Source organism: Pungitius pungitius, chromosome 11 (assembly GCF_949316345.1).
Source record: "Pungitius pungitius chromosome 11, fPunPun2.1, whole genome shotgun sequence".
Classification (NCBI taxonomy): Eukaryota; Metazoa; Chordata; class Actinopteri; order Perciformes; family Gasterosteidae; genus Pungitius; species Pungitius pungitius.
Window position 1 is genome coordinate 7,574,904 of NC_084910.1, and position 12,089 is coordinate 7,586,992.

At 42.5% G+C, this 12,089-nt stretch overlaps 1 protein-coding gene across 1 annotated transcript in view; it reads left to right on the plus strand.

The window, feature by feature from the left end:
- Positions 1-12,089, plus strand: part of cdk14 (cyclin dependent kinase 14) — a 112,577-nt gene that overhangs the window by 2,103 nt on the left and 98,385 nt on the right. The window contains exon 2 of the mRNA XM_037453024.2: positions 1,228-1,259. Coding sequence (XP_037308921.1) covers positions 1,228-1,259 — 32 coding nt within the window. The remainder of the gene's footprint in view (positions 1-1,227; positions 1,260-12,089) is intronic.

Sequence of the window (12,089 nt, forward strand, 5' to 3'; positions counted from 1 at the left end):
GTTACTATTGCTACCCGCACGCTCCTTGAGCTCTGAAAGGGAGTTGGAAATGGATATTGATGTCTTCCTCTGCAGCCAATAGGAGATCAGTGATCATTTTGGATGTAACAAATATACTTTCTAAAGTTTTGACATTTCACATATTTACATGGAGCATTTCATATTTGCATGGTATCTCAAAGGGGAACAACCTTCAAAGTACCGCCCTCAGTCTGAAGACTGACCAATCACCGAGTGGTACAGACAACTACATTGGAGCATCACTAACTAGTGTTAGCACTCATATGCTACGCTAACTACCAATGCTGCTTTAGCTTCTCAATGTTTGTACCAGGCCATAAAGAGATATGTGACTTTACAGGAACGTTGTTATTTAGTCACATTACTATTTATTCTTTTTAGAGCCTGTATCAGTTTGACATCCCGGCTAAATCCTTAGATGACCTTTCTGTCCCTAGCAGCTGGGGTTTGGCTCAGCAAACAGGAATGATAATGGACGACATAACATGAGAACATCATGAAGAAAACAACAAAGAGCATGGTTCTAAAATAGCTCCAATGAGCACTGCAGTATTTTTCTCAATGGAAAACCACAAGTTGTTCTCATTGCTTGGTTCAGGGTTAGGTGTGTGTGTGTTTTAAGCACAAAACAAGGTTTCACACAGCGTCATAGTTTTCTTTGCTGAAGAATATATTTTGTCAGGGGCAGAGTAGGGAACTAGAGAATGAGCTGCTAAATGTCAGGGGCTGGTGACCAGAGAAAAATGTTTAGCTGCATAAGACATATTTGTGGTTGCATGTGAAAACAAAATGGTTGTATTTTTATTTTCCCCCACTGCTCGGGCAGGATGTGTCAGCGGTGTTTCCATCCCTGTTAGTGCAGCTGTCTGATGAAAAGGACTAGTGAACTGTTGCTCAGCTCCACCTGCACTGCCTCAATGAGTGCAGCATGCATTCCAGTGACTACAGGTGAAACTCCAAAAATTCAGAAAAATTTGAATATCGTGCCAAAGCTCATTACTTTCAGTAATTCAACTTAAAAGGTGAAAATTTTGTTTCACCTTTTAAGTTGAATTTACTTTCACCTTTTAAGTTGAATTCCTGAAAGTAATGAGCTCTGGCACGATATTCAAATTTTTCGAGTTTTACCTGTAGGTTTATGTGCTGCATCACTACTGTGCAACTCTTTTTATTTGTCTGATTTTTCTTCTTTTCTTCTTTTTGCAGCTTTCAAGAAAGAGGACAGCGGCTTTGATGAGGTAGGATGAAAACACGAGAATGTTGGGGAGCTGGTGTCATCGCTAGGCCCCGATGTTCAGCGCTGCGTAGCTCACTGAAATGACTCATCGACGTCTTGCCGGCCAGATGTTGTCAGGACTGAATTGCAGTTGATATTTTTTTTATTATATGTCGATCCCGCCCTTTCTTAGTGTACTGGGTGTGTGCGCCTCAGAGACGTCCCTCAGGGTCAGTCGTCATCAAAGTGCTCCTCTAGACGGACAAATTAGACCAAATGCCCGGACCAGACCAGTTTCACAGAGAAAGATCCTGCTCGCTGTTCTGTAGTAAAAAGGGTCATTTGACATCCCTTTGCCACGTGCTTTTAGATTAGCGTGTTGCTGTGTTAGTCCACACGTAGTGAACTAATGGCTAAGGACAGCTCTCCGTTGTGTAGCCGAGGTTTGGTCCACTTCCATGGTCTCCTGCTCCACACAATGCATTATGAGGCAGGCCCATCCACTAAAAATGAATGTCATCACCCAGTCACCTGTAACAGAGGGATGATGATGTTAAAAAAAACAACACCATCACAGTGTTTATGTTGTGTTAGCATTAAAAATGCTAAATCTTTAATTCCCTAATCGTAAGCATATTGTGATGTCTCGAGAGGTTGGGGTCATGAGGTGAGGCATGGGTTCCCAAAATAAAGACGACAACCAATGATTAAAAAAAGTCTTGTATTCATCAAAGACATAAACTTAAATCCGACAAAAAACCTTGCTACCAAGAATCAACATGAATCTCTTCTGTTTTAATTCTCGTTCCTCCTCTGCAACATGACATCAACCTTCTCTCGTTTTTCTCTCGACTTCTGTCCTTTTCTGCTCTTCAAACCCCGAGCTCTCATCAGGGCAATCAGCCTCATTCCCTTCAGCTGCGCCGCCGCCGTGGGCCCCGGCCGCCTTGCCGAATCTTGGAGTTGTAGTTCTGCAACTGGGGGGAGTGTAACCTAAAGTGTTCTCTGCCAATCCTATTTGTTACCCAGCACTTTGATATGGCCCGATGATTTAGCTGTTCCATTTCCCCCCCGTTGTTTGGAAGCATTAGTGAGAAGATCCCAGTTGTTGTGCTGATGTGGTGGAGTTGGCAGATTCCTTCACTCGATGTGATCATGACATCCATACCACTAATCAGAAAGAAAGAAAGAAAGTATCTTTTATTGAGGTTATTCTCTGCATTTAACCGTCCCACACAGTGGGAGCAGTTAGGGGTTGGGTGTCTTCGACATGGGACACTTTGACATGGGACATGGAGCAGAGGGGTAAGCGGCGAGCATACACTCTCTGTCCACACGTCAATCAAACAGAGACTGGCAGAACCTGGCAGAAATAGAAGCCTCTGCTTTAACTGGACTGATAACTGAGTACAGGTTGAATGACATAAATCAGCCAATAGCTATGAAGAGCTGATACGGTTCCGTGATACATAGGAGAGATGGAGAGAATTCAACTTAAATAGGTTCTGATGACTCTGCAGTTTCCTGTAAAATCTGCTTTTTCCTCGGGGGCTTTAGTCCAAATATTTTTACTCTGGAAGAATATAAAAAACAATCCAAATGGAAAATATGGGAAGTAAGTAATTTAAAGTGTGTCGTGCATTTATAGCTTGAAGGCCACGGCCAAAGCGGTTGTTTGATCGACTTCAACAACAAAGTGCGTTAATCCTCAGGCCTTTGCTTGATATTAAATGGGACATTTCAATAAAACTGAATGCATTGTACAAATTGCATGATGTCATCAGCGGTCTTATGACAAAAAAGTAAATGGTGTTTTTATTGTTGTAAACAATTCTATAAAAATGAACAAGAACAAAGACAGCAGCTATCACACAGCAGCTTCTTTCTTTCTTCAGGCTTTGAGACACACCATCACAACTACTTATCGTTGTTTTTCTTGTGTATTTTACAGTTACTACCACTAACATCTCATTGTACAATCCTGTGTTTTATAGAATAACAATAGATGAACATTGGTAACTTGAACAAAGGGTAAAACAGATTTTCCCATCCAGAGGACTTTGGGGAAATGGTTATTTTTGTTGGCAGAGGGACATGAGAGCTGGGATTTCATAGACGTCACATGTGTTTGGCAACAGGGCAGTTCGTCAGGCTTCCTCTGGTTATTTGCACAAGAAGATATAGCCCATGTTCTTGTTCGGCGAGGGACCATTTCCAGGAGTCGCTGCCGTGGGAATTAGCTCAGACTAGTGGCTATAAATGGGCCTCGCTACCAAGGAAGAATGTAAAGAATCAGCGAAGGAAAAAGATCAACTCACTCCTGAATGATGGCGTACAGCTGGAGCGTGTGAGCTTCTGGGCTTCTCTCAGCACAGTGACATTGGATTTGTGTGTGACAGCTTGTTTGTTACCTATGTCCTTTGAGCCGATGGTCATTTATTGGAGAGAATGGGAAACTAAAGTGTCCGTTTAAACCAAAGAGATCAGGTGTAGAGGTCGGACCGAGAGGTCAGAGACTGCGTTCAGACTGCTGAATGAGGAAATAGCTCATTTGGCTGCTTTGGTTCCTCTATCTGCTCTGGGAGGGATCTGTATTGTCAAATCAAATCAAATTTAGCATAAAGTATCAGATTGTGTTTGAGGCTTTAGATTAGCTGACAGAAGTTGAGCCATCTTTTGAGCCTTTGTCTCCTTTTCCATTTTTTTTCTCTCACCCTTTTGTCTTTATCACAATTCCACTTTACTACGTTTTCTCACTCCATCGGAGATGAATAATCTCATGGGTTTTGGGTCGGAATCAAATATGAATGGAACAAATGTATCTCTCAATTATTGCTAGCCTGTAGAGAATCCATTCAAATCCAAACTTTAGGTGGGGAAAGCATAAATCACTGTGAATTCGGTGCAAAAAGAAAAGGAGTCATTGTTGCTTGTTCATTTTCCATGTTGAACTAGTTGGTATTTAAACACCACACAGCAATTCCTCTTCAGATTTTTAAACGTCAGGTAAGTTAGCCATGCCTACAAAACTGTGGTAGAGATCTGATCTCTGACCTGCTAGATACATGTGGATCGCTCCTACGTCTAATACCAGTTATTATCTGAACACACAAACATATGATACAACTAAGAATGACCTCCCACTCTCATCCTGAGTGAATCTTCAAGAGAAAGAATTAGTGTAAAAAAGGTATGTCATGATGGGCTTTCCATTGTGAGACTTCTTCAAATGGTGAATGTACGGTGGCCGAGAAGGTTCAGACAAATACAAAAGCAACAACACAACCGCAAATGCCACAACGCAACACGAACGCCACAACACAAAATACAAAAGGCACATCACAACTGCAAATGCCACAACACAACACGAACGCCGCAACACGAAAATACAAAAGCCACATCACAACCGCAAATGCCACAACGCAACACGAACGCCGCAACGCAACGCGAAAGCGAAAACGGAAGTAGCTGCCCACGGGAGCGAGCGTATTTTGGAGGAACGCCCACGGGAGCGAGCGTATTTTGGAGGAACGGAGCTGGAGGATGGCAGATCGTTCAAGAAGTAAGTGAAACATGATTCCTTACTTTAACTGTAGCCGCAAGGAATCATGTTTCACTTACTTCTTAAACAATCTGGCATCTTCCAGCTCCGTTGTTACGTGCCTACTGGTTTTTGAACCTACTGGTTTGGCTACGCGTTTAGATGTTATTAAGAGAGTAATCCTACTTGGGCAATGTGCTAGAAAACCTGACAGAACTATGTATTTCACGCTACGCCACCAAAAACCAGTTGTCTTGGCTCACCCTGAACCAAAAGATGTTCTTGCCACTGACGATTTGCAATTTCATGATAAGTAGTGAAATCAGTAGGGGCATTTGACAGCTCGGTTGGCCGACGGCGTAGCGCCGCCGTCTTATAAAGTTTTGCTATTTTGCTCGACTGCGAGTTCGAATCCAGGTTGTGGCGATCTTTTAATAAACGTATGTTCTTTTATTTATTTCTTTATACGTAGCAGTGATGTAGTGCTCACTTATACAACCATAACCGCTGCATTGGATATGGGATACATTTTGAACATTTTCAGAAATATGTTTGCGACTGTGTGACGGATCAGGTGACCGAGGCAGACAACATCTGCCGCTGTCGGGGCAAAACAAACACGCACGCGTAGCCAAACCAGTAGGTTCAAAAACCCAGTCGGCACGTAACACCGGAGCTGGAGGATGGCAGATCGTTTAAGAAGTAAGTGAAACATGATTCCTTGCGGCTACAGTTAAAGTAAGGAATCATGTTTCACTTACTTCTTGAACGATCTGCCATCCTCCAGCTCCGTTCCTCCAAAATACGCTCGCTCCCGTGGGCGTTCCTCCAAAATACGCTCGCTCCCGTGGGCAGCTACTTCCGTTTTCGCTTTCGCGTTGCGTTGCGGCGTTCGTGTTGCGTTGTGGCATTTGCGGTTGTGATGTGGCTTTTGTATTTTCGTGTTGCGGCGTTCGTGTTGTGTTGTGGCGTTTGCGGTTGTGTTGTTGCTTTTGTATTTGTCTGAACCTTCTCGGCCACCGTATGAATGACATGTTTGATCACATTTAGCCAACATCAAACCCTGATGAATATTTATAAATTCCATCAGCATTCACACTGTGTGTTTTCAGGGAGAGGAACGCACACCGATTCTCTCGCCTTTATGCGGCATGTTGCTCAGGCATCCCTCCTCTTCAAGGTCACAAACGTGACTATGAAGCTTTTCTCAATAGCCGATTCTGCGGTATAATTGGCATGCATGGAGGGCAAAGCAGCAAAGGCACAGCGCCTTTCAATTGATTTCTCTTTCCGGTGGAAGTTCAATTACAGTGTTTATTTTGATGGCTTTCCAAATTCCAAAATCAATGTGGCGATGTGATAGCGTTACCTGAAATGACACAGACAAAGCTGTTGATTAAAGCGCTCTCTGTGTATTGGTTATCCGACGTGGTTGTGGATGTAAATGTTGACCCACACATGACTGTGGGTAGTAGAACGAGCAGTGGGACCTATCGACCTGTAAAGGACAAAAAGAAGAGCTGATTGCGGAGTCCGATGTGTCGAGGAGGCAGTTCAATCTGCCACGTGGAGCACAGTGCGGCCCGCTGGGATCACTTGCTGTGGAATGTTACCTTCCAGGCCGCCCGCATTGTTAGACCCTCAGCTGGTGTTATTTGGCTAGAAGAGTCATGGTCAGAGGTCATGGACTCATGATAAGAGATCCGTCACAGTAACAGCATGATGATTAGAAATAAAGAGCCGGGGTTAAGGGATGACTTTCAAACAAGACAAGGTCATTTAGAAGCTTAACCTTTGCATTAGCTTTTAAATACTGACTTTTTGTTTCAGTTTTTTTCAGGCCATGTTCATGAGAGAGCTAGTACTGACATAGTTACATAAATGTAGAGATTGGCTCATAGTGGATCTTTAAAATCCAATTAAGATAAATTGACAGCTTCAAAATCCATTAACAACTAAATGGATTGCCATGCGATTGTGTACCGATGCTTTTTTTTTGCTGTGGAAGAATAAACAGACTTTTGGGGGTCCCTTACTTTCCCTCTGGCACTGTCGTGGTTCAATGTTCTATTTTTCAAGCACTGATTTAAATGCTAATAATATGGACGCAGGAAGTGGTCACCATGACATCATCTCCTGGTTGTTGTTTTTAAGCATCTGTCACCATCTTGGTATTTGTCTAATGCCTTCTATGGTGATGGATGAATGAATGAATGAATGGTGCTCAGTTCTGGGTATCTAAGTGTGTCTCATAGACTACATGCCATCTCACAAGCTTACATGAGTGACAGCGCATAACATAGATTATAGAAAAAGAGAATTATAAGGAATGCTAAAATATCTTTTCAATTAAGAAAGGCACTAGGTACTAGTTGAATCCTAAATGACTACCAGAGAAAGGCCTCAGGAGCCCTTTTCAAACAAAGGACCTTAGATACACGGCATTGTAACAAACTTCACACGACTACGTGTTCATCCTAAATCACCAACGCGACCAGACGTAAGAGCCTCAACAGATGGACAATAGAAAATCAGATAGCTTTATTCAGACACTCACGGCACATTGTCATATCTCAGACAAAACATTTGCTGCTGGTGGGCTGGTTAGTCCGTTTGTTACCGGCACCTCCTTTACTTCATTAGGAAGGGGTTTTCACCGCTGTCTTATTTACTCCAGATTTCAGTAGTAGAGCTGATCGTAAAACAAATCGATATCAAAAAAGCAACAAGCCTCTCATCTGTCAGAAACGAGGGAACTGTCACGACTATTCTATTAGTTGGTCATTACCTTATTCTGCCTGGCACCGATTGGAATCAGCTTCTTTGGAATTAAATGGAGTGTGTCTGTTAGCGAGGATTGCTAATCAGCACTACGAAGTGTTCCGTTAGCTCCCGCAGTCGACTGCGCATGTGTGGTGACCCAACGCAATCTTTTTTTCCAAGGGCAGGCGATCTACCGGCACTGCCTTGGACTTATTGGGCATCCCTGCTCTGTGACATTCAGCTACCTGGGTCTCCTTCTCCAGGCCTACAGAAACACAATCAGTGTCTGATGGTGGCACTTCCTAGTAGTGATCACATGACTCTAGCGCAGTGTTGAATATCCTGGGTTTAGCGGTGTTTAACTTACCCGTCACAGAAGGATGTTTTCTTGTTCCTTCAGAATCCATGACATGATAGTTGCTATGCATTTTTTCTCTCTCATCAGACTACCATGATGAGTGTGTTCTCAGTTAACTGATGTGTCCTGCTCACGACAACACATTATTTTTGTAACTAATTAATACACATCCTTTGGTTTTGTATTGCAGTAGTTTTGTATGAAGCATTGACACAGACTCACAAGGAGAAAAACAATACCAGTGTCTCTCTAATGGCTGCTAACAACCTTTTTGACAAAGACTCCCAGAAAGCCCCATTGAGCCTTGGGTTTCTGTACATTTTTACATGATTAACTTGTCTCGCACTAGATCCAGTTATGGTGTTTGCTGCTTGTCCCAACTCAACTCCAGCTGAGCTCTCTTCCTGTTGACCTACTTATAACGAACTAGTAACGGACCAAGATGCAACGCTCCAGAACATCCACAATGCAGCCACATCTTTCTTCATCCTACAGCTGTGGGCAAGGGACATATTGTTGAGGGTCAAGATTGGGACATTAGAAATTAAGAACTATTGTCTGCTGTGCCATTCAATAAGCCCAACTTAGCGTATAGCCTTTTAGCTTCATTGAACTCACTAACTTTGAGTGCCATGTATGTGTCTGCCTCCTGGCGGACTGATTGTCACAGTTCAAGCTGTCGCTACGAGCCATGTTTGCTTGGCTCTGTCCATCTCCTTCCAGACAGCTGACAGTTGGCTAATCTTCCTGATTGGCTGGTGAGGGTCAGAGATTCACCCAATCTGTGAGCAATCGCTGATTGCTGGGCTGAAAGAGAACGGAAAGACTATTAAACCCCCCCGTTTGCGCTGGAGGAGGCCATGTTCAAGAGTCATTTAATATTACTAAATATGACTTTTCCTTCCTTAGCATCCGAGCATTAGGGCTATCTGTATAAATTAGCAAGGCTCCCTCTGCTATCCCTCACACCAGCCTCAAGGTCCTGGAGAGGTAATTCTGAGAGATGTAGTGTTGGGTGTATTTCTAAATGAGTCTCTGCTGTCATGGTCAGCAGGAGGCCCTCAGCGTTAGAAAAGGGGCAGGGATTGCATCTCATTAGGAATTTGAAGCGGCCTAATAGCGTCTTTAATTAACCCTGCACTAATCGGCCCTCGAGGAAGCCTAATGGATTAAATATTGCTGAGGAATTAGAATGTAAATGGAAACCCGGAGCCGACCCAGTGGGCCTCTTTCACGAATCACGCAGCGATGATAGCGTTGGATGTGATGTCCCATCCATCATGCTGAAGGCTGTAGAGCTCCCCCATATGCTCCGAAGTTCCGTGTGCAGACAGGAAATGGGGCCCTGACTGGGCACCGCGGGAACTTATCGGGGGAAGGTGATCCCAGGAAATGAGTAAAAAGAAGGGTAATGGAATGGAATATAACTGTGAACCAACCTGGCGCTTCTGTTGTGGGTTTAGGGGAGGAGGCGGGCAGAAAGTTTCCCGCCAGCTTTTATGGGTCCATTTGACCCGACAAAAGCAATGTGTGATATTTTGTCTAATTGTACAGACTTTTGTAAATAAACAATTCAAAAGTTGACAACGCAGAACTCCTTCAGGGGTTGCTTGTGACTGTCACCGGAGACCTCTGTTTCCAATAACCATTATAGGTCTCTTGACTAAAAGAACATTTTCTTGTATTAAGAATACAATCTCAGCACAAAAAGCTGTCAACGGAATGCTTATATATGATCAGCTTATAAAATGAACCTGCCAAACGGCAGTTGTGCATTCATTAGACATTAATGTGAAGTGATTATTCTTCACTACTGTGCATTAAACATCCTTTATATTACGCATCAGCTTCTTTTAGAAATGTTTGCCTATGATAGGAAGAGGACGGTGGAAATGAGAAAGAATGAGTTTTGGTGGTCGCTACATCTTTTATGAGAATGGTGATATGGTGTTCAATATTATCAGTCAATTCTCCCTGGTTAAATTAATGGAACACATAAGCAGCAAAGTATCATCCTGATTTACTGGATAACAATAAAGACAAAGAAATGCATATATGCGGTCATAGCGGTCAACTCTGACTGTTTTCATTCCTCAATTATTTCTATTCTTCTTTCTCTAAAAGTGTCCCCTGATTAAAAGTTTCAGAAAAATTAGATTGTGACACTAAAGCCTCATGTAAAACCCATTGCCCAAGGCTAAATATGTTCGTACAAATAATAGTATTATCAATTCTGTTTTAATCAGCAATTTTCTATTATTTCCCATCTCTGCTGAGTTCTTTGGAACGGCCTTTACCAAGTACACAACGTTATGCACAGTGGTGGATGCAAATAAAAGCCCTGGATTTAAAATGAGGTTTTACATGATGACATGTAGTGTTAAAGCGCTTTGAGTGGTCAGAAGACTACACAAGTTCATGCCATTTACATGTATCTCCAACACTGAACACAGGTGCACAAAATAAGCATCAATCACCGCGTGTACATGGTGTTGAACAGATTGTCAGATCGGACTGATACAGTCATGACTTCAGGAGGAATTCTCCATCTGTAGACCTTTACTTCGGGGCAGAATCCAGTCTTTCTGTTTTTTTGATGACTGCTAGTCTGTCAGACCAAGCAAAAATAATTGATGTCAGCATCAAATGTCAAGGTAAATATTTCCTTTTATGAATGGCCTGTGTGTGGAAAGATAGAGGAGCTGACCTTTGCAGTAAGAGAGAATATTGTTTCTTTTTCTTAAAAAGGGGTCAGGTTTTGGTCATGGTGTGTTTCTGGGGCATTGTGGGTCTTTGTGTACCTGCACGTGTTTGTGAAAGCTTGGCTTTGTGTGAATCTGGTCTTACTTCAGCATCTCACCCCCATTTTTAGAGCCAGGAGGCCCTCAGAGGGAGCTTTTAGGAGGCCAGAAACCAAAGAGGAACATGGGAACATTGTATTGCCGTTGGTGGATTGCAGTGAGTTTAGGTTTGGTACATTACTGTACCCATAAATTGGGCCCTTTTTTCTGTTTAGTACGGATTAAATAGTATTCCCATGAGGATATGTAAGGATATGGTGTATTTTATATATTTACGTGAAATAATTTTTCCTCTCTCTCCCTTCCTCTTTAATTCAATTTCATGACAAATGACAGATCTGCCTCAGTGGACTTAACAATCTGTACGTTTTGAGTTTCATTTAATCGCAGGCCATCCGGGTTTTGATATTCTTTAAACATCCTGAAATAATGTTTCTGATAAAAAGTGTAATTTCTCTGGCACTACTTTGTCTATCTGGACAATGTTTTCTCAGGATGAAGAGGAACATGTGAGTTTTCTGATGTCAAATACAGGTATATAAGCTACTGGTTAAGAAATTAATGAAGCTGGTACCACAGAAAATCTAGTTATCTAGTTTTAACAGTAGTAGTAAATAGAAAATAGATTTGACACACCTTCTCAATTAATCAAATGAGAAGGTGTGTCCAGTCCTTGGTACTTTATTTAGAATCTTATCATCAAGAATTTCATTCAGTCATCACTACTGAGGTCCAAAGGAATACATGCAACTCTCTGTCAGTCTGGCTGCAGTGCTGAAGAGAAACCTCAGGTTGTTTTTATATTTCTCTGCTTTTATTTATTTAATGATGAGTAATAGCTACTCCGTAATATATATAAAAACGTCTCTGCAAACTAACCGAGATTAGATTAGAGACGGTCTGAAAGCAATTAGTGAAACGGCGTCATTCAAGTGTTTGCGATGTTTGCTGTAATTTGCGGTTTGAGGGTTATACCAACAAGCAAACTTCCTTTTTTGTTTTGAGGAGCAGTAGAGCGTAGTGGCATTCTCAACGGTCCTGAGGCACTATTGACGAGATCGATCTAGGACAGACCTAAGTTACCATCAGAGTCCACTGATATTTATCAAGACCTGTTATTGAATTATGGAGTTATGTGGACAGACTGTTAAATGTTCTATAATGATACCACACAACAGAATTCTGTCCACGCTGACAGAATCAAATCTAATCTAGTAGAGATATTCATTTTTAGTGGTGCACGGTAGCTGTAGGGTTGATTCCCGGCTGCTCCATTTCCGTGTCGAAGTGTCCTTGAGCAAGACACCCAGCCCCTAACTGCTCCCTGGCGCCTTTACTGGCAGCACACTGCTCCCACTGTGTGGGATGGGTTGAATGCAGAGAATCATT